The 26,951-nt window shown below is 41.0% G+C and overlaps 1 protein-coding gene and 1 long non-coding RNA gene across 3 annotated transcripts in view; both read right to left on the bottom strand.

Moving 5' to 3' along the window:
- SH3BGRL2 (SH3 domain binding glutamate rich protein like 2) overlaps positions 1 to 21,670 on the bottom strand; it is a 48,350-nt gene extending 26,680 nt beyond the window's left edge. For both annotated transcript variants that reach the window (XM_067532616.1, XM_067532617.1), the window contains exon 1: positions 21,133 to 21,670. In XM_067532616.1, the coding sequence (XP_067388717.1) occupies positions 21,133 to 21,177 (45 nt within the window). In that variant the 5' untranslated portion in view covers positions 21,178 to 21,670. The remainder of the gene's footprint in view (positions 1 to 21,132) is intronic.
- LOC137143033 (uncharacterized) lies at positions 14,112 to 18,210 on the bottom strand. The gene is made up of 3 exons (XR_010917084.1): positions 18,082 to 18,210; positions 16,815 to 16,881; positions 14,112 to 14,674 (listed from the first exon to the last, which is right to left on the bottom strand). It is a non-coding gene; the product is annotated as an uncharacterized lncRNA (long non-coding RNA).
- Positions 21,671 to 26,951: the final 5,281 nt, after the last annotated feature.

The raw sequence follows: 26,951 nt of genomic DNA, 5'->3' as shown, positions 1-26,951 counted from the left end.
TTACCCTGATGTAGCCAGTCAAAGTCAACACTATACCCATCCCCTAGATTTACTCTGACTAGCTACATTGGGGTAAAAAACCTATCTGTGCCCTCTCTCCACTAGGATTTCACATTGAGATAAGTATTTTGTATAAAAGGGATAACTATGTAAAAAAACCCACCTTTTTTTACAGTGAAGACACAGCCATAGAGTCTTTGAGATTGAGGGAAAGCATCAGGTTTACTAATTGAGCCAGGATCTGCTCTGCATTACAACCAGTTTCACACTCTATTCACAGAACTTCCCAGATCATCCTATTATGGCACATTCCATCTAAAAGGGGCAGTGCGCTATTCTGTGTTCACTATACCGTTAGACTACTCAAGACATATTTCCCAGATGTATTGTTTAAACTAATATTTAAGAATTTTACAGTATTTCTGTGAAGCAAGATCCTTGCTGGCTGGCTTAAATGATGTGTGGATGAATATTGCCTTCAGGTATCATAGGACCCAGGGCAGTATTTAAAAAACATTGGTTTTTAAAGTGTGTGCACTAGCTGTATTTGTCACACAGCTCTTCCTATTGGATCCATTCAATACATCAGATCACAAAAATAATAATCTCCAGTGAAAATCCTTATCGATTACAGTGAAAATCCATATTGTGCCTTTCAGATGACATCCAGTGGTGAAATAATTATCTCCTCCTTGAAACAAAGACCATGGATATGTCAGAGAGGGCTTGGTTCAATTTCTGCAAAACAAAGTAGTTCAAAAATGTATGAACATTTATGTGCTCTGCTGCAGAATTAAATTGATTGGCTCCTAGATGTGTATTCCTTGTAACTTAAAAACCACTTATTCAAAAAATGTGTGTTTATTTCACTGGTTGGGTCCCTCTTTTATGTATGCTGTACTGATTTTTCAGACAATACACATTATGAAAGATCAATCACTTTCATACCAAATTTACCTTCTAAAACTGTATGCAGAAAATACAATATTACCAGTAGTAGCTCAGTTACTAAATTACTGCCATTTTTCTGTTAATCAAAGTTCAATGCTGAAATTGTTGTACTATGTCATTAAAATAATAAATGAATCATATTGTGAATGTAGAAGTGAGAGAGACAGTCCTTATCCTCAATATTTTACAACAGAAGATGAGAGACAACTTCAACCTGAAATGGAGATTAAGATTTACTTAATAGGTGCCATTTTATTAAATATATGTTCAAGTAAAGATGTGCAGACTAGGGTGATATTGCTGGAGAGGTTTCCTTGGAAATTTTGCATGTGCAAAGAAATATTTAAAAAAAAAATTCCTTCCCATTCCACAATGTTCACTCTGCCTATCGATTTCCACTAGTCTTTGAAACTGAAGACACACCCACTGACAACAGCAACTGAGATTTAATCAGATCCTCAACTGCTATATCGATCATACAAAGTGAAAATCCTTTACTCTTTATACAGCATGATCCTTATCTGTCTTTAACATAGTAAAGAAAGTAATCACAATTGAATTCGGTATTAATCTTTAGAGTTCCATGTTTGACTCCTGTATTCTATCTACATGCTGATAATTTAGAACATATGTACTTTGTCATTAATCCACATTGCAAGTCACAAAAATAAAACTGAAAAACAGAAAACACCCGATCTAGACATCATGTTTGGAGCTGGTCTCCCTATCAGGATTAAAAAACAGCAACGAACAGAGGACTGTGAAAATATGCAAAGAACTGCTGGAATTATGTAATCTGTCACTCATCTCGGTGAAATTGATTATCTGATAGATGGGGTTTTTGCAACGAGGAACCAAAATGTCCAGGTTTTTTTTCTTGTTCATATTTTGTATTATTTACTCCAGCAAATGAGAAGGCATTCACTGCTAAACCAGTTACACTGTTTCTAAAATATATTTCAAAGAGGGGCTAACAAAATGGACATATACAAGCAAACAGAAGGCGTTTGCCTGGGAGTTCACCTTGAGGGAGAGCCCATAGTGGGTTTTTGCCTTTCAGACTTAGCTGAGCAGTAAATACAGCATCATCTGAAGAGGCTCTCAGAGGAAAGATATGGAAAGTGAGCAATCTTCTGCTGTCACTTGCACTGGATGTGCTATGAGTTTGTCTTTCTCCCATAGGATAGAGCCGACTTAATCTGTACAAAGTACAGGCTGGTTTCCATATAGGAAGAGCAGGTTAATGGAATAGAGACCCAAGTATCAACCCTGCATTGCATTAAAGAAAATGAAGTCTTTCTCGATCAAAGACATAATTTGTTATTGCAGGCACAGCATGAGGAACAATCAGAAAAGACAGTGCAAGGGGGACTGAAGAACGGGGAAGAAAATTGGCAGCATGTGACCTTCCGAAGAAAGAGAACCTATATGCTCACCATGCAAATAGAGGTAAGAAATTGTTTTCAGGCTCTCTGCACAGGTACTACGGCGGAGAATGATTTGGAAGACTCATTGGAGGGAATGGATCAGAAGGAGATCCTGTTGATCAGAAGGCATGGGATGCATTTTCCTAGGGATGGGGGTTCCACGACCATCACTCCCAAGAGGAAGAGAAGGATGGTGGTGGTCAGGGACTCCATCCTAATGGGGACGGAGTCATCCATCTGCCGTCCAGACCAGGAAACTAGATAAGTGTGCTGCTTGCCTGGAGGTAGGATTCAGGATGTGATGGAGAGACTGCTGAGACTCATGAAGCCCTCAGACTGCTACCCCTTCTTACTTCTCCACAAGAGCACCAATGACACTGCCAAGAATGACCTTGAGCAGATCACTGCAGACTCTGGGAAGAAGGATAAAGGAGTTTGAGGCGCAAATGGGATTCTTGTCCATCCTCCCTGTTGAAGGAAAAGGCCCAGGTAGGGACCGTCATATTGCGGAAGTAAATGCATGGTTATGCAGGTGGTGTCGGACAGAAAGCTTTGGATTCTTCAATCATGGGATGTTGCTCCAGGAAGAAGGATTACTAGGAAGAGACCGGATTCACCTAATGAAGAGAGGGAAGAGTGTCTTCGCAGACAGGCTGGCTAATGTAGTGAGGAGGGCTTTAAACTAGGTTTGATGGGGGATGGGGACCTAAGCTTGAGGGGAAGTGGGACACCAAGAGGAAGCAGAAGGAGAAGGATGCAACAGGGGAGACCTCTTGAATTGCACTGAGAAAGTAGGGCAATTGGCCAGTTATCTCAAGTGCCTATACACAAAACGCAAGAAGCCTGGGAAACAAGTTGGAGGAAATGGAAGTCCTGGCACAGTCAAAAAACTATGATATGATTGGAATAACCGAGACTTGGTGGGGTAACTCACATGACTGGATCACTGTCATGGATGGGTATGAACTGTTCAGGAAGGACACGCAGGGGCGAAAGAGTGGAGGAGTTGCACTGTATGTAAGAGAGCACTATGATTGCTCTGAGCTCTAGTATGAAACTGGAGATAAGCCAGTTGAGAGTCTCTGGGTTAAGCTTAGAAGCAAGAACAATAAGGGTGATGTTGTGGTGGGTGTCTGTTGTAGACAACCAGACCAGGAGGACAAGGCAGATGAAGCTTTCTTCAGCCAACTGGGGAAAGTTTCCAGTTCACAGGACCTGGTTCTTATGGGGGTCTTCAATCACCCTGACATCTGCTGGAAGAGCAATACAGCAGAGCACAAACAATCCAGGAATTTTTTGGGGAGTGTTGCGGACAACTTCCTGGTGCAAGTGCTGGAGCAACCAACAAGGGGCTGTGCTCCTCTTGACCTGCTGCTCGCAAACAGGGAAGATTTGGTAGGGGAAGTAGAAGTGGGTGGCAACCTAGGCAGCAGTGACCATGAGATGGTAGAGTTCAGGATCCTGACAAAAGGAAGAAAGGAGAACAGCAGGATACGAACCATGGACTTCAGAGAAGCAGACTTTGACTCCCTCAGGGAGCTGATGGGCAGGATCCCCTGGGTGGCTAATATGAGGGGGAAAGGAATCCAAGACAGCTGGCTGTATTTTAAAGAAACCTTATTGAGGGCACAGCAACAAACCATCCCGATGTACAGAAAGAATAGCAAATATGGTAGGCACCCAGCTTGGCTTAACAAAGAAGTCTTCGGTGAGCTTAAACACAAAAAAGAAGCTTATAAGAAGTGGAAGCTTGGTCAGATGACATAGGAGGATTATAAAAATGCTGCTCGAACATACAGGAATGAAATCAGGAAGGTCAAAGCGCAATTGGAGTTGCAGCTAGCAAGGGACGTGAAAGGGAACAAGAAGGGTTTCTACAGATATGTTACCAACAAGAGGAAGATTAGGGAAAGTGTGGGCCCCTTACAGAATGGGGCAGGCAACCTAGTGACAGAGGATGTGGAGAAAGCTGAGGTACTCAATGCCTTTTTTGCCTCTGTCTTCACAGATGAGGTCAGCTCCCAGACTACTGCACTGGGCGGCACAGAATGGGAATGAGGTGAACATCCCGCAGTGCTGAAGGAACAGGTCCAGGACTATTTAGAAAGATTGGACAAGCACAAGTCCATGGGGCCAGATGCAATGAATCCTAGGGTGCTGAGGGAGTTCGCTGATGTGATTTCAGAGCCATTGGCTATTATCTTTGAAAGCTCGTGACAATTAGGGGAGGTCTCTGATGATTGGAAAAAGGCAAACATAGTGCCCATCTTCAAGAAAGGGAAGAAAGAGGCTCCAGGGAACTACAGATCGGTCAGCCTCACCTCAATCCCTGGAAAAATCATGGAGCAGGTCCTCAAGGAATCCATTTTAAGGCACTTGGAAGAGAGGAAGGTGATCAGGAACAGTCAACATGGATTCACCAAGGGAAAGTCATGCCTGACCAACCTGATTGCCTTCTATGAAGAGGTGACTGGCTCTGTGGATGTGGGGAAAGCGGTGGACATGATATACCTTGACTTTAGCAAAGCTTTTGGTACAGTCTCCCACAGTATTCTTATCAGCAAGTTAAAGAAGTATGGGTTGGATGAATGGACTATAAAATGGATAGAAAACTGGCCAGATCATCAGGCTCAACGGGTAGTGATCAGTGGCTCCATGTCTAGCTGGCAGCCGATCACAAGCAGAGTGCCCCAGGGGTCAGTCCTGGGGCCAGTTTTGTTCAACATCTTCATTAATGATCTGGAGGATGGGGCAGATTGCACCCTCTGCAAGTTTGCTGATGACACTAAGCTAGGGAGAGTGGCAGATACCCTGGAAGGTAGGGATAGGGTACAGAGTAACCTAGATAAATTGGAGGATTGGGCCAAAAGAAGTCCTTGTTGAACCTCATCAGATAAGTGCAGAGTCCTCCACTTAGGATGGAAGAATCCCATGCACAGCTACAGACTGGGGACCGACGAACTAGGCAGCAGTTCTGCAGAAAAGGACCTGGGGGTTACAGTGGATAAGAAGCTGGATATGAGTCAGCAGTGTGCCCTGGTTGCCAAGAAGGCTAATAGCATATTGGGCTGCATTAGTAGGAGCATTGTCAGCAGATCGAGGGAAGTGATTATTCCCCTGTATTTGGTATTGGTGAGGCCGCATTTGGAGTATTGTGTCCAGTTTTGGGCCCCCCACTACAAAAAGGATGTGGACAAGTTGGAGAGAGTCCAGCGGAGGACAACAAAAATGATTAGGGGGCTGGACCACAAGACTTATGAGGAGAGGCTGAGGGAACTAGGTTTGTTTAGTCTACAAAAAAGAAGAATGAGGGGGGATTTGATAGCAGCCTTTAACTACCTGAAAGGGGGTTCCAGGGAGGATGGGGCTAGGCTGTTCTCAGTTGTGGCAGATGACAGAACAAGGAGCAACGGTCTCAAGTTGTAGTTGGGGAGGTCTAGGTTGGACATTAGGAAAAAGTTTTTCACTAGGAGGGTGGTGAAGCACTGGAATGGATTACCTAGGGAGGTGGTGGAATCTCCATCTTTAGAGGTTTTTAAGCTGAGGCTTGACAAAGCCCTGGCAGGGATGATATAGCTGAGGTTAGTCCTGCTTTGAGCAGGGGGTTGGACTAGATGACCTCCTGAGGTCCCTTCCAACTCTAATATTCTATGATAAGCCATTTAGGTCTGCATGAAAGTTTCGTTAACTCAGAACATGCTCAGATTTACCCAGGGATTCAGGAAAACCCAACAACAAGAATCAGGCTAGGTCACCCCCTCTTCAAAGGATCTTGTCATTTCCAGCAAGTGCAGTCTATCCTCTACTTTGCCATACCCTACATTTACTGAAGTGTGTATGGGGAAAGATGGCCTAGTGCCTTGGCTCCTATTTTCTTCAGTGGAATGGATGGCCTGTTCCCACCTCAGGAGAGTTTTCTTTCTCACAAAATCCTGTTTGAGCATCCTTTAGGGGACCAGGTGGCCTGTTCCAGAAAGTCTCCTCTGGTCCTGGTATGATGGTGCTTATACGGGCTGGTATTGAGACACCCTAGAGCTAACTGGGTTAGCAGAGAATACATGTGGGGGCATCCTGGGACACCTCTCAGTACAGAGTGCTAGAATGAGTAGTACTGACCACTGTCAGACCTGATGAGCCTACCTTGTGACCCCACAACAGCTGGATGATGGTGATAATGCTTCATACTTCTGCACCATCTTTGATCCAAGGACCTCAATACACTGCACACAAAGTTATTTAATTTAGTGTCATGCCAACTCTCTGGTGGTAGATCAGCATTATTAACCCCATATTATAGGTGACTAGACTCAGGGACAAATAATAATGCAATTTTTCCCTGAAGGAGCACTGTAAGACTCTAAAGTTTACTCACCCTCCTCATCCTTGAACTTAAAGCGATTCTTCAAATACACTCAACCCTGACCTGGCGTCCTGTTTAGCCAAAGTTCCAAGAACAAATCAGTTTTCTTCATAACACGGAAAAACATTCAACCTGTGCACATGCATCAAACAAGACATTCTGGTTTTGAGATGGCCTGTAATGTTACTTCTCATGCTGTAAGCTAGCTTTTGATCATTTGAAATTTAAAAAGGGTATGTGTGTGTGTGAGAGAGGGATGGGGGAGACAGACAGAGAGAAAATGGCTCATGAAAAAGCTGAAGAATGAACAGCTCCAGCTATTTGGAATCTGAGTCATGTAGACAGCATCTCTTTGAAATGCTTCCCCACCCCTCCTCCTTGCACATCAAAAACAACAGAGACATCATTAGTCTTGCAAAATAATGCAAAGGGAATCTGTTGTACCACAGACAGTCATAACAACTAATTACTCCAAGGGATTATTATCTCTGTTTCTCATATTGATGATAATTAAATCACATTCCAGGTTACTTCTTACTTGAAAATACTGAGCTATAACAGGGATATGATGAAGGTAGATATCTGAACAGAATCAGATGAACATACCTATAGTATAATAGTGATTAACTGCAGACTCATCTCACCCTTCATTAAGATTTATAAAGTGACAAGAGGTGCCTAACTCAGCATTCTAAGTGGCATTTGCATTCATTCTTCTCCTATTTTGCTGTAGTGCTGTTTTGATATAAGCCCAGAAGATAAACTACCACAGAGTCCATCATAAACCTGTGCAAATTCCAGATGCTCTTGTTGTGTCCGGAGCCTACAGTGACAGAGGCATTCTGCCTAGTTTTGCTTCTACTGCATTTCTTAGAAAAAGAAAAGCATACCTGACTCAAGGCAATGTCTATACCCGCACTGGGATTTTTCTGCGACAGAGGTGTAATTTTACCAAAGCCAGTTGCACTGACTCCCTGTGCCCTGTCGTAAGAGCTAGACGACACCACTCATCTACGCTCAGCTTAGGGAAAAAAGAGAGTTGAGAAGCTAAGAAATAAAAATGCAGTATTACATAACCATTCACTGCACAGCTAAACCAATGGCGACTTGCCATAGCAACGGCTGCACTACATATGCCACAGAAGAGATGCAATCTTCTCAAAACAGACATCCAAATAGTTTGAAACACTGTGAACATTTCAGGGTTTAAGGAAAAATATGATGGTCCACGTTCCCCTATTTCACCTTTAATACAGAGGTGCAACCAAACAAGTCCCCACATAACACAGGGCAGCATTATCTCCAGTTTCATACTAAATAGGCTTTTGACACCCAGGAAGCTGCTGAGGTGGCACTTAGCCGGGCAGTTTGCCATAGCATAGTGCACATAGTTAGTTCTCTTCCTTAAAGATTTCTAATGTGCCTATCACTCCAGCATCTACGTTTTTTGTTTTGTTTTTTGGGGTTTTTTAAGGGTTGTTTTTTGTTGTTGTTTGTTTGTTTGTTTTAAGGGGGGTGTTAAAAAACATCTTGGGTTATGTTTGAATTGCTTTCAGTAGAAGGTACTATAAGGAAAGAAGAGATGATGGTTTGGGGAACCTATCTATGTACAACTTACAAATTCTGGTTGATTTTGATGATTTTATGAGTGCCTCAGTGTATGTGGAATCTGCTATCTGCTCTCAGAGCAGGTATATTTCTCTCAGAACAGGGACAATGGGAATTCATTAACCAACCTGGCTCCTTTTCAGATGGAAGCACCTTAGGACAGTGGGGTGGCTAAAAGATTAGGAGAACCAATTCTCCATGCAGATAAGAGGGGTTGAGGGAGGGAGAAAAACAGTGGGATTTCCCCAGAAATGGAAAAAAGAGACTAAGGTATTGATACAGCCCTTAAAAACAGAGAGGGACTCCAAGAAAAGAACAAAAGGGTCAGGCTTCAGGAGGGAGGGAGGATCTGCTGACTGCAGACCAACCAGCACTGAAGGAAGCTGATTGCAGAGGTCAGAGACAGATGCCACAATTCGGAGGAGAAGCCATGAGCTGGAGGAGCACGGTCCTGCAGAGGGGACCTGGAATCACAAAAGGACACTGACGCAACCACTCCGGTGAGGAGATGGAGGCAGGGAATGGCATATAGGCATTTCTGGTTTTAGCTGAATATGTAGGTCTCTTGAGCTGTCTAAAGAAAAGAATTTTAGAAACACTTTTGCAAAGTCTGTATCTATTTGCTTCAACTATCACCTGAAAAGTTAAACTATAAACCAGAGTGCACACCAGGAGGGAGCTCTGGGAAAGGATGTGCTTGAGCTATTGGGGTGTGGCGTGGAGTCACCACTAGTTCTTGGGACCTAGGGCAGCTGGCTATGGAGTCCCACTGCTGGAAGTCCCACTTCAGACAGAGATGCCGTGCCCAGGCATAGCCAGTGCTGGAGCCTACCCAGATGAAGGGAAGCTTAAAAGCACACTGGCTCAGTGCCCAGCTCCAAACACAGCAGTCTGATGAGCATCCAGCAGGCGGCGCTTGATTAGAGCCAGGTCAGCACATTGGAAGCAAAATCTGCACATACAGCTAGCTGGCTAAGAAGATAAAAGTATGGAGGCAAATCTACAGTTCATTTAAGAAATCAAAGCAGCTGAGGAGAGTAAATGCATCTCTGTGCTCAGCATCTGTCATTTGCCTAGCTAAACTAGCACTGGAAAAATGTACATACTATTTTGCAACTCCAGGGATTAATAAATGTGTATGTTTCCAAACCCTGATGACAGCTAAATCATGTCCATAGGCTTGCAATGTTGGAGACTAATGGTTGATATGTAATCTAGCAGATGGTTAAGTAATTTTCAAGAAAATGGCTAAAAAGCACGTTATTTTCTTGTATTTTTCCAGTACAAGATTTCTCAAGCTTGTTAGAGGATAACCTATGTCCTTTATTTAGTACTCTACATTTAACTCCCTCGGATACCACTCTCCTTTGTTAAAGTGTCATATTTTAACAGGTATTTTGCAGGCTGACAGACTTCATTTCATCCAGCAAAGTCTACCTTCCCCATCAAAATGTATTTTGTATATATGCTGTACAACCACTACCCTTAATTCTGCTACTCCTAATTGACAGGAAGGTTTTTCTCCTAATTAATGTAACTTGTTCTCTGATGTACATGCTGCATAATGGTTATTAATGTGCATTATCCTTTTGATTTTGCAAGTTGTTTTCACTTCAAGGAATACAGTTCTTCTCCAGCAAAGACTCAGACTAATAAGATAACTGAATATTTCAAAAGTTAGAGAACTGAAAACTAAATCCCTGCTCCTGCAGTGTACTGAGAGGACGGATCCCTGAACCCTCCTTGAAAACATTACAGGATTACATGGGTGCAACCCTTCCTCCTTGTGAGGGCTCACTTGTGCTCCAGTTTAAGTTGGGGGTGTGCTGCCATTACATTAATGTGAAGGATTATGCTCAGACCAATAGGACTGCTCTCGTGAGTTCTGCAAGACAAAACCACTGTTAAATGATTTAGATGTTTTTAAAGAGTAGAATCTTTTGCAAATTTGTATTTTGTTTTTTCCTTCAATGTGACGTTATCAAATAAACCAAGCACTTTACCAGCCCTGCTGAAATCCTCACTCAGACAAAGCTCCTACATTTGGTCAATGGGAACTTTGCCTGAGTCAAGGTCTTAGCATTGGGCCTGAAGAGCTTTTCCTGAGGCAGGAATTCCATTTATCATCATCCAATAAAATTCTTTATTGTGTAGGGCAATAGCTTGAAAAAATGTTTCCTTTTGGTACAGGACAGTCCCTCTTTTATAGCAAGATATTTAAGTCTTCCCACTCCTTTACCTTCAAAAAGCTCTGCTAGTCTCCATGAATTTCAATGGGGTTAAAATGTATCCCTATTTTTCTCCCTCTACAGCCCTGCCTATTCAGCATTGACAGGTATGTTTGAAGTCACTCAGGAATTCTACCCTGCAGAAATAAACTGTTTGAAGACAGCCTGATGATCATGCTGACCCAGGTGCTATTGGATACAGATCCACTATGTTTAAATTTGCAGTCAGCATTAATTATGTTTTTGTTTTGTAATTTTCTCAAGCTGTGGGCACAAGCGTCAGTTGCACAAATACGGTTACTCAGAGTTTGCTTACCTGTAGCTAGCTGGAGCAGATTTTAGAAAGCAAAGAGCTGCTACTTCCTAGTGTCTTTACAATTTTTTAAAAATTAAAACAATTACTGATGCTCTCAAAACAAACAGTGAATGTGCTGCAAATCCTGGAATTTATTCATCAATTACACTGTAAAACTGCAAGGACATCGCACGCTTAACAAAATTCATGGCCAGAAAGCGTGTCAGCAAAACATTGCTACAGAATCATTTGACTGATAAAGCTCATAGGCTTAGCTCAGAATGTTTGCTCTGAATAAAGCACCTCTGCCCCTCCCCCCAAGTATATACTGCAAATGAGACATGGGAATAGGTTTCTTGGCGCTGAAAAGATAAGTCATGTGTCTTCCCCCTCATGTAATTTAAGGCAGCAAAACCAAGTGGTGCAGGAACATACTAGCTACTATCACAGAAGGAAGATATTGATAAATAACAATCCCTGGGAAACGTTAAGTTAGTCCTGCCTGCACGTATCAGCCCGAACTCAGAATCCAGGTGGCACAAAATGGCATAAAACCACCTTCACCCCATCCCTTCCCATAGTTCTGTCCCGTCTGTACTTTGTCTCTCACGTGGTGCAGCCCAGGATCTAGCCAAGCCTGACGGGTGCTCCATACATTTTCAAAGCAATGGCTAGTTGAGGAGGATACTGGAGCCTGAATGGCCTTCTATATAGCATTGTTCCCTAGCAGGCTGCTGGGTTTTCAGAGCAGCATTAATGCCTGCCTCAAGGCTCTGAGCCCTTCTCCTCCCATCATCTATAGCCTGATTTATAATTTACTTGTGATGTTACTAGTAAATTGTCCCTGATAATAACAAACATTTAATAGCGTATGCAGTAGCCACTATCATACAGTGCCATACGTCAAAGTCTCAGGGAAACAAAGGGAAACCAATAGCATGAGTTGTGGTGGATGCTCCATCACCAGAAATGTTTAAAAAGCAAGACAATGTTTTTCTGAAAAAAAGATGCTCTAGTTCAAGAAGGAATTAGTTCAGGGAAGTCCTATGTCCTGTGTTATACAGGAGGTCAGACTAAATGAGCACAATGGTCCCTTCTGGCTTTATTAATCTATGAATTCATACACTCTACATATAAAAAGGAAGTCATAAAATTCTGTCTCCTGTAAAAGTAAACAAAACCGAAGTCCAACAGGAATACTTCTTATCAGCATGTGAAATGAGCATATAAAAATACACACTGTAGAAGAATGGTCTCAAACTGTGGTCTGGTGAGTGTTTGCTGCTTCTACAATGCAGTTTCTCTTCTTTGTTTTCAGCTGCTACATGTGCAGTATCACTGGAAGACAGCACTACGTACATGTGTGCATAAATCGTTCAAAAACCCACAGAACCAACATGATGTTGACTTCCCATCACTCTGACCCCTTCACTTTATTTGGCATCTCTCCCCACACACACACCTTCATCTGTCTTACCTATTAAAGCTTGATTTTGCTCCCTATAAAGTCCAGGGCAAAACTCATTGATCTCAGTGATACAGGACTGGGCCCTTAAATTGTAAATTCATTGGGTCTGTGAAAGGCTTTTTTTGTTGGGGGAGAGTGGGGCACAGGGAGTTCTTAGCACAATTCAGTCCCAAATTTTAATTGGACCTTGTGTGTACTGCTGGCTTACAGCTAGTAATAATTGTTTGCAGTTTTGCTGTAGCTGTGTTGGTCCTAGAATATTAGAGACACAATGTGAGTGAGTTAATCTCTCTTATTGGGCCAACTTCTTTGTTGAAGGAGACAAGCTTTCAAGCTGCACAAAGAGGAGCTCTGTGGAGTTTGAAAGCATGTCTCCTTCCCCAACAGACGTTGGCCCAATAAGAGATATTAACTCACCCACCTTGTCTGACAGATAGTAATAACCCTTTCCTAACAGTACTACTTCATGTAAGTGAGTGTAGTGCTTGGCTAGGGACATTATGCAGTTGTCTATGGGTGAGGAGGCAGTATTTGCACTTGTGAATGAGGTAGAGCACGTCTGCAAGATAATTTCTATTAATATGAAATTTTATCAACCCTGTGTGACAATGACCATAAATGTCTAAATAGGCAATGAATACAGATGCGTATCCAAAATGGGATTTACATGCTTGACTTTTAAATGTTTAGTCTACAGACAAATTGTACCACTTTAACACTACAAGTATAGTTTAAAGCAGTACAACTCCCTTAAGGAGAGCTCAGTAATATCGGTATAAATATGCTTACACTTGTCTGGGGAAGAAACTAATCCCTTGCATGGGGAGGGAAGGACTGGCTGGAAAACAGTATTTCTGTTTCACAAAAAAATTCTGTGTTGATACTTGTTTTCATTCCAAAGGGAAATATATGAGAGAAAGAGGGATAATCCAGATGGTTAGGGCACTCACCTGGGATGGTGGACACCCAGATTCAAACCCCGGCTCTGCCTTTTTTGGAAAAGGCAGACTTGAACCTGGGTTTCCCACATCCTAGTTGAGTGCCCTAATCATTGGGTCATACAGTCTCTCTTCCTCTCCCTCCTATTGGAGCTGTTCCATTTTGTATAATTAAATATTCATTGAACCAGACAGAGACTAATTCTTTAGCCTCATATGGGATGTGAGAGACCTAGGATAAAGTCCCTCGAGTTAGACAAAGCAAGGTTCAAGTGACCGCTCTGTCTAATTTAAGGGACTTGATCCTGGGTCTCCCGCATCTCAGTCAAGTGCCCTAACTATCAGGCTACTGGCTAAACTAGGTTGCACCCCCCCCACCCCTGAAATCAGGCCTACAATGTGTATACCAACCACTTATGACAAGGTAGTATATCTGGGTCCTAGTCTAAGAATTGAGAGATTCCACCCTGAGACCAGTAAGGGCAAAATACCTGAGGCGGGAGGTGTCACAAAGACCAGCCAGGGAAAAGAGGTGCAGTGAGCCCTGTAACCACAGCACCCTACCAAAGATCAGATGCTATATGAAATGAAGCGTCCATACTGTCTGTTCTCCTTTAGACATCCCCAGGTTCAGAAATAGCTAGAGTTCACCAAATCACTTTGATTCCTCCCTAGGTATCAGGCCAAATCCTGCTCACCTTACTCATGAGTGCCACTTAAGTTAATCTAGTGTCTGTTTTTAGCAATGCAAGTGAATAGTTCAAAAATTCATGAATTTAAATATCTGCCCACCTCATTGGTTCTGATTAAATAATATGGAAATCTTAGGAGAGAAGGTTAAGAAAAGAATCTAATGGGTCCAGGGGAACTGAATAGCAGCTGGATACAATTTACAAGTTATCATTTTAGTAGCATTTCCATCATCACAACAAGCACAGTTTATAACGCACAGCAACCAAATCTATTTTTACTCCTTCAAAGGTAAATTGATTACATTTAAGAGATTTATAAAACATGTATCTATCTTTTATAAAAACGCTTTGTCTAAACACTAACATGGTAACAGAAGATGCTGATTTAATAGTCAGTTTTATACCCACAACATGCACAACATGTTGCTGACATATTTTACTTTGGAAGAGTGATGAAAAAAGCTTATATAAAGAAAGGATTTGTAACTGATCACCTTCTTTTAGAGACAAACATACAATATCTTTATCAAGACAGACTTTCTAACCCATTGGAACACAAAAATAGTAGTTCTCACATATCTATTTCCATGAAGACTTTCATAGTGCATGCAAAATTAAAGAGCACGGTATTTCATTGTGGAGACTGATTCCCTGAAGATGGTAGCTCCCTTGGGTCAAGCTGATGAAACAGTTGCCATTAGATCTGCCTGAAAAACATGACAGCATAGGTTTCTAGTCATAGTGTCAACTCTTTACGTTTCACTTGCACTCAGATTTCTAAAGACATACTGATCATATGTTTGTAGAACACAAAAGGTATGTTATCTAGCTAATTTCTTCATAAATCCCAAGATCTTCTACATTTCATTCTATAAATAACACAAATATAAACTGTCTAAAATAATTAAATGGAGAGATTACATTTTACAATATTTCTCTCTTCAACCAATGTAACAGAGGTCACCAGAATCCTATGGCACTCCAGGGCTAATTTTTATATCAGCCTTAGTTAGTGCCCATACCATTGCTGCAAATGCTATGAAATTTGGCAAATTAATCTATCTTTGATGATAGAATCATAAAAGATTAGGGTTCGAAGGAACCTCAGGAGATCATCTAGTCCAAACCCCTGCTCAAACCAGAGCCAACCCCAACTAAATCATCCCAGCCAGGACTTTGTCAAGCTGGGCCTTAAAATCCTCTAAGGATGGAGATTCCACCACCTCCCTAAGTAACCCGTTCCAGTGCTTCACCATCCTCCCACTGAAAAAGCTTTTCTTAATATCCAACCTAGACCTCCCCCACTGCAACTTGAGGCCATTGCTCCTTGTTCTGTCATCTGCCACCACTGAGAACAGTCTAGCTCCATCCTCTTTGGAACGCCCCTTCAGGTAGTTGAAGGCTGCTATCAAATCCTCCCTCACTCTTCTCTTCTGCAGACTAAATAAGCCTAGCTCCCTCAACCTCCCCTCATAAATCATGTGACCCAGACCCCTAATCATTTTTGTTTCCTTCCGCTGGACTCTCTCCAAGGTAGTACTTGATATATATATATATATATCACAATTGTTTTTAGGATCAATTGTACTTATGTAATTAACATGTAATAAATTGTAGATATCTTGAACAGTAACCAATGCAATCTTACCAAGCACTAAAAAATAAATTATTTTTTATTTTGATTATTCTGTTTCTAGGATATGAAGAGCCAAAAAAAGCATTCAGAATATCTCTGGAAAGTAAACAGCAAAAATTCTCAGATCATATGTATTTTTCCCCCAAACTATCAAGAAAAACTCTATCCTGTGATGAGAAATTCAATGTTTTGGAGAAATTAGGGAAGAGATGAAAATCCAGGCTTATCATGAGAAGCTAACTTCAATCTTAACTATGGAGAGATTATGTATCTCTTCATAATATATAATATTGTCCAATGAAATCTGGCGAAACTTGCTCCAAATTAATTATTTAAACATTCTAGTATTTTACACTTTGTTAAAAATGCAACTCAGGAAAAATGGAAAAATTCCAGTTCACCTGCACTTAAAACTGCAACAAGCTGAAACTTAACAGCTGAGATAGCAATCTTCCCAAACCACTCTTTACAATAGAAGCATCACAGTGGTAACACTGTAATTACTATCGTGTTATCAGGTTTCCTAGTAATAAAATCCATAATTATCTTAATTACACATTGATTTTTTTAAACCAAAGTCTAGCTTCTAGTCACTGTTATCAAGCCTATCCTTTTCTCATGTTGGCTTCATTCCATTTTTTTTCCCTAGCGTTCATTGCCCATGTGGCTGAATGGAGCTTGTACTTTAGCAGATGCAATTCATTTTCAGCACTATGGTTTACACAACTCATGAAAGCATACAAAATTCCAATGTGAGAAATTATTTTTAAATGTTGTATCTCTCACCAAGTAGAGTAACTCTTTCCATTTCATTATTTTAATAATTTCAATTAAATATTCTGCTTAATTTAAAAAGTAGACAGAGAACATAGCTCCATAACAATAAATTTTTACTACAGAAGAAAATTACTTTGGTCTAAATTTGTTAAAGCTTTCTCCAATGTTTTGGAATCCATTTAATAAAATCCTTCTCACAACCTGAGGCCCAATCTTGCAACTCCTCTGTGCATGTCGCTAGTTGGCACCTCAGAGACAGAGGGCTCATGGTACGAGGTCTCTGAATGGTCCAAGGTAACTAAAAATTATAAAGAGCCTTAGACCATTTACATCTTTAAATCTTCAACTGATTTCCATTGCACTACAAATAACATGTGAACAAAAATATAGGTTCTTCATAAAGGTAAAGCAAACAAAGATAAAATTCTAGTCACCTGGAATTATTTGGCGAAAAGTCAGAACAGGTATTTTCTTTCCTGGCATACAGACACTGACTCACTGCTAGAGAAAAATAAAAACTATTTTATAATAGCAACCATCAGCTTCCTCAATACAGAGAATGATCTGCTATTCTTCTATTGATAAATACACACAAAGGTAAAACTTGCTGCCTCAGCCTTATAAATTAGCATATGGCGTTCAGGACATCTTCCCCTCAAGGGACAGAAGTTTAGGGTGAAGAAGCAGAAGGTGATAGGGTCAGCAAAAACCTGCCAGGCTGTCTTTACAGAGGTTATCCACTACACCATCTAACATGTTAAACTACAACTTGTCTACAATAGAGTATTATTTTAAACTTTTATTTTAGTCTGGGTAAGGCCTTTGTTTTTCCTATTGTGCCCACAAGCACTGATACGAGACTGTGTGCTACAAACATGGAGAGGAATGTTTACATTCAAACTAAAGCTGTTTTACTGGATATTTTTAAATTAATGCATGTACAGGTTTTGTAACAAAATAAAGACAATGGTGCTATTACAGTTCACCATCAACTATATCCAGGTCTAGAAACAGTGATGTGTTGAGAAGTCTTGATAGTCTAACACCAAAATGGAGTGTTGACCTATTTTCTCCACTGTTTCTGGAGCTCAACCTCACACTAGATACCATTTTACCATCCTTCACCAAGAGATCTTATCCTTTGAACTACTAAATATATTTCCAAATGGACAATTTCTCTGTTTTCTGGCATAGGCTAGATTGCACTGTCAGGGATTTAAAAAGAAAAAAAATTCCAGTGAGTACACACCTAAACAAAGGGAACTCTGTGCTAGCAACAGTCAGCATATTTTTCAGGGACACTTTCAGCTAAATGCATTTGCACCAACTTGGGTATAATTCTGGAGATTTCAGAGGAATTATACCAGGGGTAAACTTGGACGATTATGCTTGCCAAGCAGTCATCTTTCCTCTTGGTGATTATGCAGTGGTTTTGTCTAAATGGAAATAAGATTGATTCCCCTGTCCTTCACCCCCGCCTTCCATGCGGGCACATTCACTCCAGAGTTATCAGAGGCTAAAGAGAGGAGGGTTTGTTAAATCCTCCCGTTACAGTTTTGGCACCACACTGTGGGCTAGATAACAAGGAAACCAAGCCCAGTTTGAAGGCTAGCTAAATATGTCCGTAATTTCAAAAAATAACTAATAATTTAACCAAATACCTGTACTGAGCTTCAAAATGAAAAACAAAACACCACACACCTTGCTGTAGAACACTGATCTCAGTGTTATAAATATAGTTACACTGGGCCAGATTCTGATGTCATGTTAATCTATTTGATATCAGTGGAGTTATTCCAGTTTTACAGAGTTCAGAATCTTGCCTCTGGTACAAAGCAGTGCACTGTAAAAGGAACAGATAGTAAAGGTATAAATCTCTTATACAAGGGCTAGCTTTCTGAATTCTGATAGTGTGATTTGTTTAAGTACCAAATACTGATAAGTAACCGTAATGACAGGATTTTGCAACACTGAAAACATTTTATTTGTACATCTGCAAATACCATACTAGTCATAATGTTTTGCATTCTAAATCTCAGACTGCCCATCCCCTAGTCAGTAAAACACACACAGGCATGAAGACATCCACATTACATTATGTTTGTTTTATTAGTTTATATAGCCTCTTTGCTCCAAATCGAGTGCCAGTCAAGGAAAAGAGTACATTTCAATCTAAGGTACTTCTAAGGAAGTCAGTCAGTTATTTTAGTCCCAATGTCTAAAGATATTTCTTTGTAACGTCTTATGCTTGCATATTTCCTTTTGTTGACTCTCTTGTTTCAGATATGCATTATGAAAACTAAGATTTTATTTTTGTCATATTTAATGTAAGCTGTCGTAAGGAGTGGATGTGGGGTTCTGGAAGTGTGCTGTTTCATTGCTGTCTATTGCTGCTGCATAACAGGGAGATATCCTATGCAATTCACAACACAGCATTAAGATTCAAGTTTTGAGAAGCAGCTCAACTGGTTGTGCTCAAGGTTGGCTTTCCATGCAGTTGGAAGAGGATGGACTTTCCCTTCTGTAACACCTGATTCTGTGCTGGTTTCCACAAATATCAAGAAATAAGTTTTAAAACTTCCTTGTTTTAAAATATTACTAATGCAGGGAATGGAAGGCACAGGGAACTGCAAATGGGTTGCACTGCCTTTCCCCACTAGGTCACCTGTTCTATTCTGGCCACAGTTAGTAACAAATGAAAGTCTTTCCTATCAGACGGCTGTACAATAGCCTACATGAAGTGAGTTGGTGGTCTCAGTCCAGTACTAATGGTCTACATCATATAAATCACCTTCACAACTGGCCCTACTACTGGCAGTCTCAACAGAAAAGCCAACAGATAAATTGACATGAAAATTAAACTACATTCCAATGGCAGCATAATGGGAGGGAGCTTACTCTGCTGCTGATCTTGGTGTAAAAATTAACTGGTTTGCCAGTCAGGTAATAACTAGCTAGACTAACCCATCCATTATTAACTATTCTAGCCTGTGATTATTGGACCAAACTCCTCCTACCCCAATCCCCAAAAAACTCACAGGTCATTATTGTTTAAATAAGTATGAAACAACCTAAATATATTAATATTGCACTGCTACAATATGAACTGATTGCCACTTAATGGGAGAGTTTCTATTATGAACGCTCAATGAACATGTACCATTAAAGTTCTGAAGAGATTCTGTATTTGCTCAGTAGGCTACAGAAATGGATAATTAGTTTTTATTAGCTGGAAGTATGCAACTACTAAGCATTTCAAACACTTTATGCCAAACTGTATCAGATCACAAACCTGTCACTATGCCACTGACCTGAACACAAACAGTGCACAATGAAAGACCCAAGGAAGTGAATACACAAACCTTCATATGGGAACAAAGTCCACTGTCTCTCTACAAAAAAAAGAAGAAGAATGCCAATAACAGCACTGCTGAAGCATAAAGGATAGGATTTATTTGTGAAGCTCTCTGATGTTTCTCATTAAAAAACACATTCAGATGAGCATTTACATTCCAATTGTCTTCATGGAAATATTAGCTGTCACTTTAAATGGAAATATGGATATTTATAGGTCACACGCATAATTAATTAACCAAGAGACAACTATAAGGACTTCAACTATCATCAATCAAAGGATGTACCATTTGATGCCTTTCAAAACTGAGTTTGAAGAAAGAGTTGTCCACTCTTCAAAATACTTGTTAATTTGCAGATATGCCTTTGTTCTGAGGTTGGTTTGTATTTGTTTTTTTTTTAAAAACGCCAATAATTTGTAATTACTAGTAAACTGCATTTTGTTCGTTACAGTGCTCTTAGGAAAAATATCTATTTCAGATTTGCAACACCATTGCTTTAGAGTCCCCTTCTCTATCCATGAGATGGGCTACTAGCAATAGAAGTAGGCTACTTAAGTCTTCTTTAAGTTATTGATGAAATTTCTTGAGTAAAAATAATGTGTCAATTTACCAATTTGGTTATGCTTTCTTCAGTCATTTTAGTCTTTTTCCAAACACACACACAGCCCCACACCCACTAGACATTAATACTTTTTATTTTAAAGCAGACAGGATGATTTAAAAAAAAAACAAAACCCCAAGTGGGACAGCACAAACACATTTTCTCTCAGGATAAAGTTTTGTATGCCAGTGCTGACTACAACCAAGTATAATAATGTTGATAGCAACGCTACAGTTAAAGCTAACAATACATGCTATTCTAAATACATTTTGACATGGAAATGAGGGAATAATAATTGATGTTAGGCTGTACCATGAGGAGAACTTACATTAAGAAAGAATAAATATATATATCACTGCCATACTTTTATAATAAAGCTAGGAAATACTTTATTTTAAAAAAGCAGGCATTTCCTGCTCTGCTTGTTTTTAAACTGATTATGGGGATGAGGCAGTTCCGCTCAGATACTGTAGTTTCACAAATAAACAAGGAATTTATGGTCACATTTGAGAACTCTTTTATTACTCCACTCCGCCAAGTCTTAGCAACCCCCGTTCACCACTCACTACTAGCTGAAAGGTAAGGTCCCCTAAGGCATTAGCAGCCCCCAAAACCAAGTGGCCCCCTGTAATTTCCAAACACTTGATGAGCGGTTTCTCTCCCGCAAGGAATGTTTGCAGCGGGGTGAAGCATCTTTAGCGTGGGTGGCTGGGGCTCCCAAGCAGCCAGGTGGCCTGAGCCAGCACCTCGCCCTCTGCACCTCCAGGTGCACCTCCCACGCCCCCGCTCACTCACCGCCACCGAGCCAGAGGAGGAGGCGATGAACACCCGGATAACCATCTTCACTTCATTCGCCGCGTCTCTCCAGCCAGGGGGAGGCGTGGGCGGGGGAAGCTTTAAGGGAGCTTCCACTCCTGCAGCTGAAAGCCGCCGCCGCTGCTGCTAGCTAGGGGGTTGCTTGCTTGCAGGAGCGAGCCTGCCTTGCTCACACTCCGTTGAAGCCCAGCCGCTATAGCACTAGCAGCGACGCTACGCGGTGTTAGCTTCAGCACATCCCCCGTCCTTCGCCTCGCCAGCTGCAGCCGCAGCTCAGTCCCCGAGCTTAGCGGGAGGGGGGGAAAGGTGGGAGCCCTGCACAGTGATTGCTGGGAATTGTAGTGCGGCGGCTCTGCCAGCTGGTGGATGTTTCCAGGAGGACGGGGGGAGAAATGCACGTCCTGAACGTACATGCATCCTAGCTGTGTGTGCTGGGGAAAGGGCGACAGGTCACGCCCCGGGGCTTCAGATCAGTTCACAGTCAAGTGGGTTTATGGGGAACAACCTACTTAATAGTAGCCGCTACTTTGGGTTGTCTCAAAAATGTTGATGGCCCCATAGGGGACACTGATATAGGGCGGAGGGGCCTGATTTCCAGAGATTTCCCGCAGCTCCTAGTGACTTGGGTTTGAGTGGTGGGTGCTCAGTACCACCCCATGGCAAGCATGGTCCTCCCCCAATATTTATGGCTACGGATCTAGGCACCCTCGCAAATCAACAGTGTAACAGAGACAATAAGGACTTTTGAAAATATGGACCACAGTGACTCACAGCTTGTTTTCATCCACAGCGTTATTACACTACATTCATAATAAGGGCTGTTCTTTCACAGAGCATGCCAGGTGTTGCTGTTTAGAAGCAACAAACCCTATTTTTCAGTGAAGTATTGACCATTCCCCTCACTCAGCTTTGTTTTCCACTGCCTGGCTCCCTGTGCACCCATCTGCCTCTGTGCAAAGTGGGTGTCAAATGCCACCATTCTGGCATTGTTGGTATTGGGGTTGGGGGGGGGGGGGGTTGCACTTGCTTCACACAAGTGAAAATGACAACATTTTGAGGTGGTAGAGAATCAGACCCCCTGTCCTTTCAGAAAGCCATCCAAAGCCAATATATTTCAGCTGAGTTAAAGTGGGTCCCATATTTATAGCTTCCAAATGTTGGCAGGTGTGTGGAGATTTTCCCTGTGAGCTCATTAGGGTAAACAGATGTCTTAATTTACCAGCCAGTTGTACTGTAGGTGGCCAATAGGGATTGCTCCATCCTTAATGTTCTTTATATTTCTAAAAATATAACTCTCAAAAGCTACAGATTGTGCCTGTAGCTAGTCACATGGTTTTGTAATTGTTACCCTCATCCTGTTAGGTCCCCAGACCCAGCCAAGTGGCCAATTACCCCTCTGATTAACCTCTCCCCACTCCATGTTCTATCCCTGCTGCTGAAATGGTTAGTGTTGTCCTCCATTACGCTCATGTAATGCCACTGATTTCTGTAAAGTTGCACTAGCATAGGAGAGGTAGAATGTGACCTTTGGACTTTCCTTTGCTGTAGCCAAAGTACTATGAATGTCAAGCACATTTTTAAAGCTAGCTTTATATTTTATCATTTATAATACACATTGAGATCCTGAGACATTGTTTGGCTGCAAGATTCAATATAAAAATGATATAAAAAATCATGACACTCAGTGCCCAGTTAGGGCGTGATCCACTAAAGTCATTGGAAAGACTTTCATTGAATATCCTGCATATTAAAGCACAATCCTACAAAAGTAAACTAATAATACAGCTCATCTCCTGCAAAGATTTAAGAATTATGCCTCACTTTATTGAAATCGATGGGATTGCTCATGTGGGTAAAGTAAGGCATGAGCTTAACACTTGCAGGACTGGGCCTAAATCTATTGCATTCTTTCTAATACCATGTTAGAATCTTTTAAATAATATTTGTTTCCTTGCCAATTTTGTCTTTTTTTATTATTTGGCAAAAATATTTTCCTTTGTATTTTAAGAGCCTTAATATCCACTTTATTTTTTTGTGTTTATTTTATTAGAGCTCAATGCTGCAGTCCTTACTCTCACTGGAAAAAATAGCACCTCACAACAGTTCATTGGTTAACTGCTGCTGAAGAGCCAGCAGAGAGCCCAAAGGAGAACAGACTTTAATTATGACTAGTTGTTATATAACCAGGAACAAATTGTTAAAAATTCCTTGATGGCAGGTGGTGGTCATAGGAATTTGATGGACGTTCCCCATTACATAACTTGGTCCACTCTCCTTTCAATGCAGGGTTGTTTCCTACATTCTATCTCCCAGTGCTTTTCCAGTCTGGTTTTAAGGGTGAAGTTTCTATGACTTCCCACCTCATTCCACAATATAGTAGATTTCATTTTGGGAAATTATTTTGCTTAATATCTCACCTAACTGTTTTCTATTCAGTATTTCATCCCGATACATCTAGACTGGTTGTACTAAATACTTATTGGCAAAGTACACCAGGCTGAATCAGGCCCATTGACTATAGCATCTTCCATTAGAAGTTCTCCTCACATTTTACAAATATTAGTGACTAGCCTTCCAACACACCTGTGGGGAGAGAAGTATTATTAATCTAAGTTTACAGATAGGGAAACTGAGGTACAGAGTGATTAAGAGTCTGATTCTGTGGGGTGCTAAGTGCTCTTAACTCTGATTTGAGTAAACTGAAATTGAGATCACTCAGCACCACTCAGGAACAGTCCTAATATGTGCCCACAATCATGCAGGAACTTTATGACATAGCCAGGAATACCTGTCACACTGAGGATATCCTCTCACACTAAGGATACTTCTCTGAGGGAGGGAACTCTAGTAACCAGGAAAAGACAGGTAATAATAATGGGGGACTTGATCATTAGAAATATAGATACCTCGCTTTGTGATGACTGGGAGAATTGCATGGTGAATTGCCTGCCGGGTGTGAAGGTTGCGGATCTCTCAATGAATCTAGACAGACTTATGTATAGTGCTGGGGAGGAGCCGGTGGTGTATCTATGTAGGTATCTATGTAGGTATCTATGACATAGAGAAGGATAGGAGAGATCCTGGAGGCCAAATTTAAGCTGCTAGGTAAGAGACTGAAGTCCAGGACCTCCATGGTAGCATTTTCTGAAATGCTTCCAGTTCCATGCGCAGGACCAGTTAGACAGGCAGAACTGCAGGGTCTCAATCTGTGTTGAGACGATGCTGTAAGGAGGAGGGATTTAGATTTACTAGGAACTGGGAAACTTTTGGGAAAGGGGGAGCTCATAAATGAAGGATGGGCTCCACCTAAACCAAAATGAAACCATCCCTTAGGGGAGGATCTATTCATGGAGATTCTCTATATCCTACTAAGGAGGGAGGATGGTAAAGGATAAAATATGGGTAGGATCTGATGAGAAACAGTCAAATGAAAAAGAGTTCCATTCAATTACATCACATAATGGCAGACAGCTAAAAAGTGACCATTTTTTTTTAGGTACAAATGCTAGAATTCTAAATACTAAGATGGGTGAACTTGAGTGCCTCTTATGAAATGATGGTATTGATATAATAGGCATCACAGAAACTTGGTGGAATGAGGATAATCAATGGGACACAGTAATACCAGGGTACAAAATATATCGGAAGGACAGAATAGGTCGTACTGGTGGGGAAGTGGCACTAGATGTGAAAGAAAGGATAGAGTCAAATGAAGTAAAAATCTTAAATGAACTAAACTGTGCCATAGAATCTCTATCGATAGTAATTCCATGCTTGAATAATAAGAATATAGCAGTAGGGACATACTGCTAACCACTTGACCAGGATGGTGATAGTGACTGTGAAATGCTCAGGGAGATTAGAGAAGCTATAAAAATTAAAAACTCAATAATAATGGAGGATTTCAACTATCCCCATATTGTTTGGGTACATGTCACCCCAGGATGGGATGCAGAGATAAAGTTTCTTGACACCTTAAATGACTGCTTTTTGGAGCAGCTAGTCTTGTAACCCACAAAAGGAAAGGCAATTCTTGATTTAGTCCTAAGTGGAACACAGGATCTGGTCCAAGAGGTGACTATAGCTGAACCACTTGGTAATAGTGACCATAACATAATAAAATGTAACATCCCTGTCGGGGAAGAGGAGGAATCACCAAAGCAGCCCACCTCAGTAGCATTTAATTTCAGAAAGGGGAACTACACAAAAATGAGGAAGTTACTTTAAACAGAAATTAAAAGGTACAGTGCCAAAAGTAAAATCCCTGCAAGTTGCATGGAAACTTTTTAAAAACACCATAATAGAGGCTCAATTTAAATGTATACCCCAAATTAAAAAACATAGTAAGAGGACCAAAAAAGTGCCATGGTGGCTAAACAACAAAGTAAAAGAAGCAGTTAGAGGCAAAAAGGCATCCTTTTAAAAGTTAAATCCTATTGAGGAAAATAGAAAGGAGCATAAACTCTGGCAAGTGAAGTGTAAAAATATAAGTAGGAAGGCCAAAAACGGAATTTGAAGAACATCTAGCCAAAGACTCAAAAAGTAAAAGCAAAAAAAAAAAGTAAGTACATCAGAAGCAGGTAGCCAGCTAAACAACGAGTGGGGCCACTGGACAATCGAGATGCTAAAGGAGCACTCAAGGAAGATAAGGCTATTGCGGAGAAACTAAATGAATTCTTTGCATTGGTCTTCACAGCTGAGGATGTTAGGGAGATTCCCAAACCTGAGCCATTCTTTTTAGGTGACAAATCTGAGGAACTGTCCCAGACTGAGGTGTCATTAGAGGAGGTTTTGGAACAAATTGATAAATTAAACAGTAGTAAATCACCAGGACCAGATGGTATCCACCCAAGAGTTCTGAAGGAACTCAAATGTGAAATTACAGAATAACTAACTACGGTACGTAACCTATCATTTAAAACAACTTCTGTACCAGATGACTGGAAGATAGCTAATGTGACGCCAATTTTTTATAAAGGTTCCAGAGGCAATCCCAGCAATTACAGGCCGGTAAGCAAAGTAAGCGGTCATGGGGTAAGAGGGCAGGTCGTCTCCTGGATCAGTAACTGGTTAAAAGATAGGAAGCAAAGGGCGGGAATAAATGGTCAGTTTTCAGAATGGAGAGAAGTAAATAGTGGTGTCCCCCAGGGGTCTGTATGGGGACCAGTACTGTTCAACATATTCATAAATGATCTGGAAAAAGGAGTAAACAGTGAAGTGGCAAAATTTGCAGATGATACAAAACCACTCAAGATAGTTAAGTCCAAAGTAGACTGCAAAGAGTTAAGAAGGAATCTCACAAAACTGGTTGACTAGGCAACAAAATGGCAGATGAAATTCATTGTTGATAAATGCAAAGTAATGTACATTGGAAAACATAATCCCAACTATACATATAAAATGATGGGGTCTAAATTAACCATTAGCACTCAAGAAAGAGTTCTTAGAGTCATTGTGGATGGTTCTCTGCAAACATCCACTCAATGTGCAGCAGCAGTCAAAAAAGCTAACAGAATGTTGGGAATCATTAGGGAAGGGATAGAAAATAAGACAGAAAATATCATATTGCCTCTTTATAAATCCATAGTATGGCCACATCTTGAACACCACATGCAGATCTGGTCACCCCATCTCAAAAAAGATATATTGATGTAACTCTGTCGGAGTCAGCAGCAACAAGGGCCGGGTTCAATATCAATATCAATATCAACAATACAACCCAAAACTGGCTTGAGCCCCCACCCAGTAACTTGGGACAATTACACACCACCCTTTGGGTGCCTCTAGAGGCAATTCTT

Source organism: Emydura macquarii, unplaced genomic scaffold (genome assembly GCF_026122565.2).
Source record: "Emydura macquarii macquarii isolate MOO-44397 ecotype Brisbane River unplaced genomic scaffold, CSIRO-AGI_Emac_v2 contig_3295, whole genome shotgun sequence".
Taxonomy (NCBI): Eukaryota; Metazoa; Chordata; order Testudines; family Chelidae; genus Emydura; species Emydura macquarii.
This window is presented reverse-complemented; position numbering and strand designations above follow the sequence as displayed.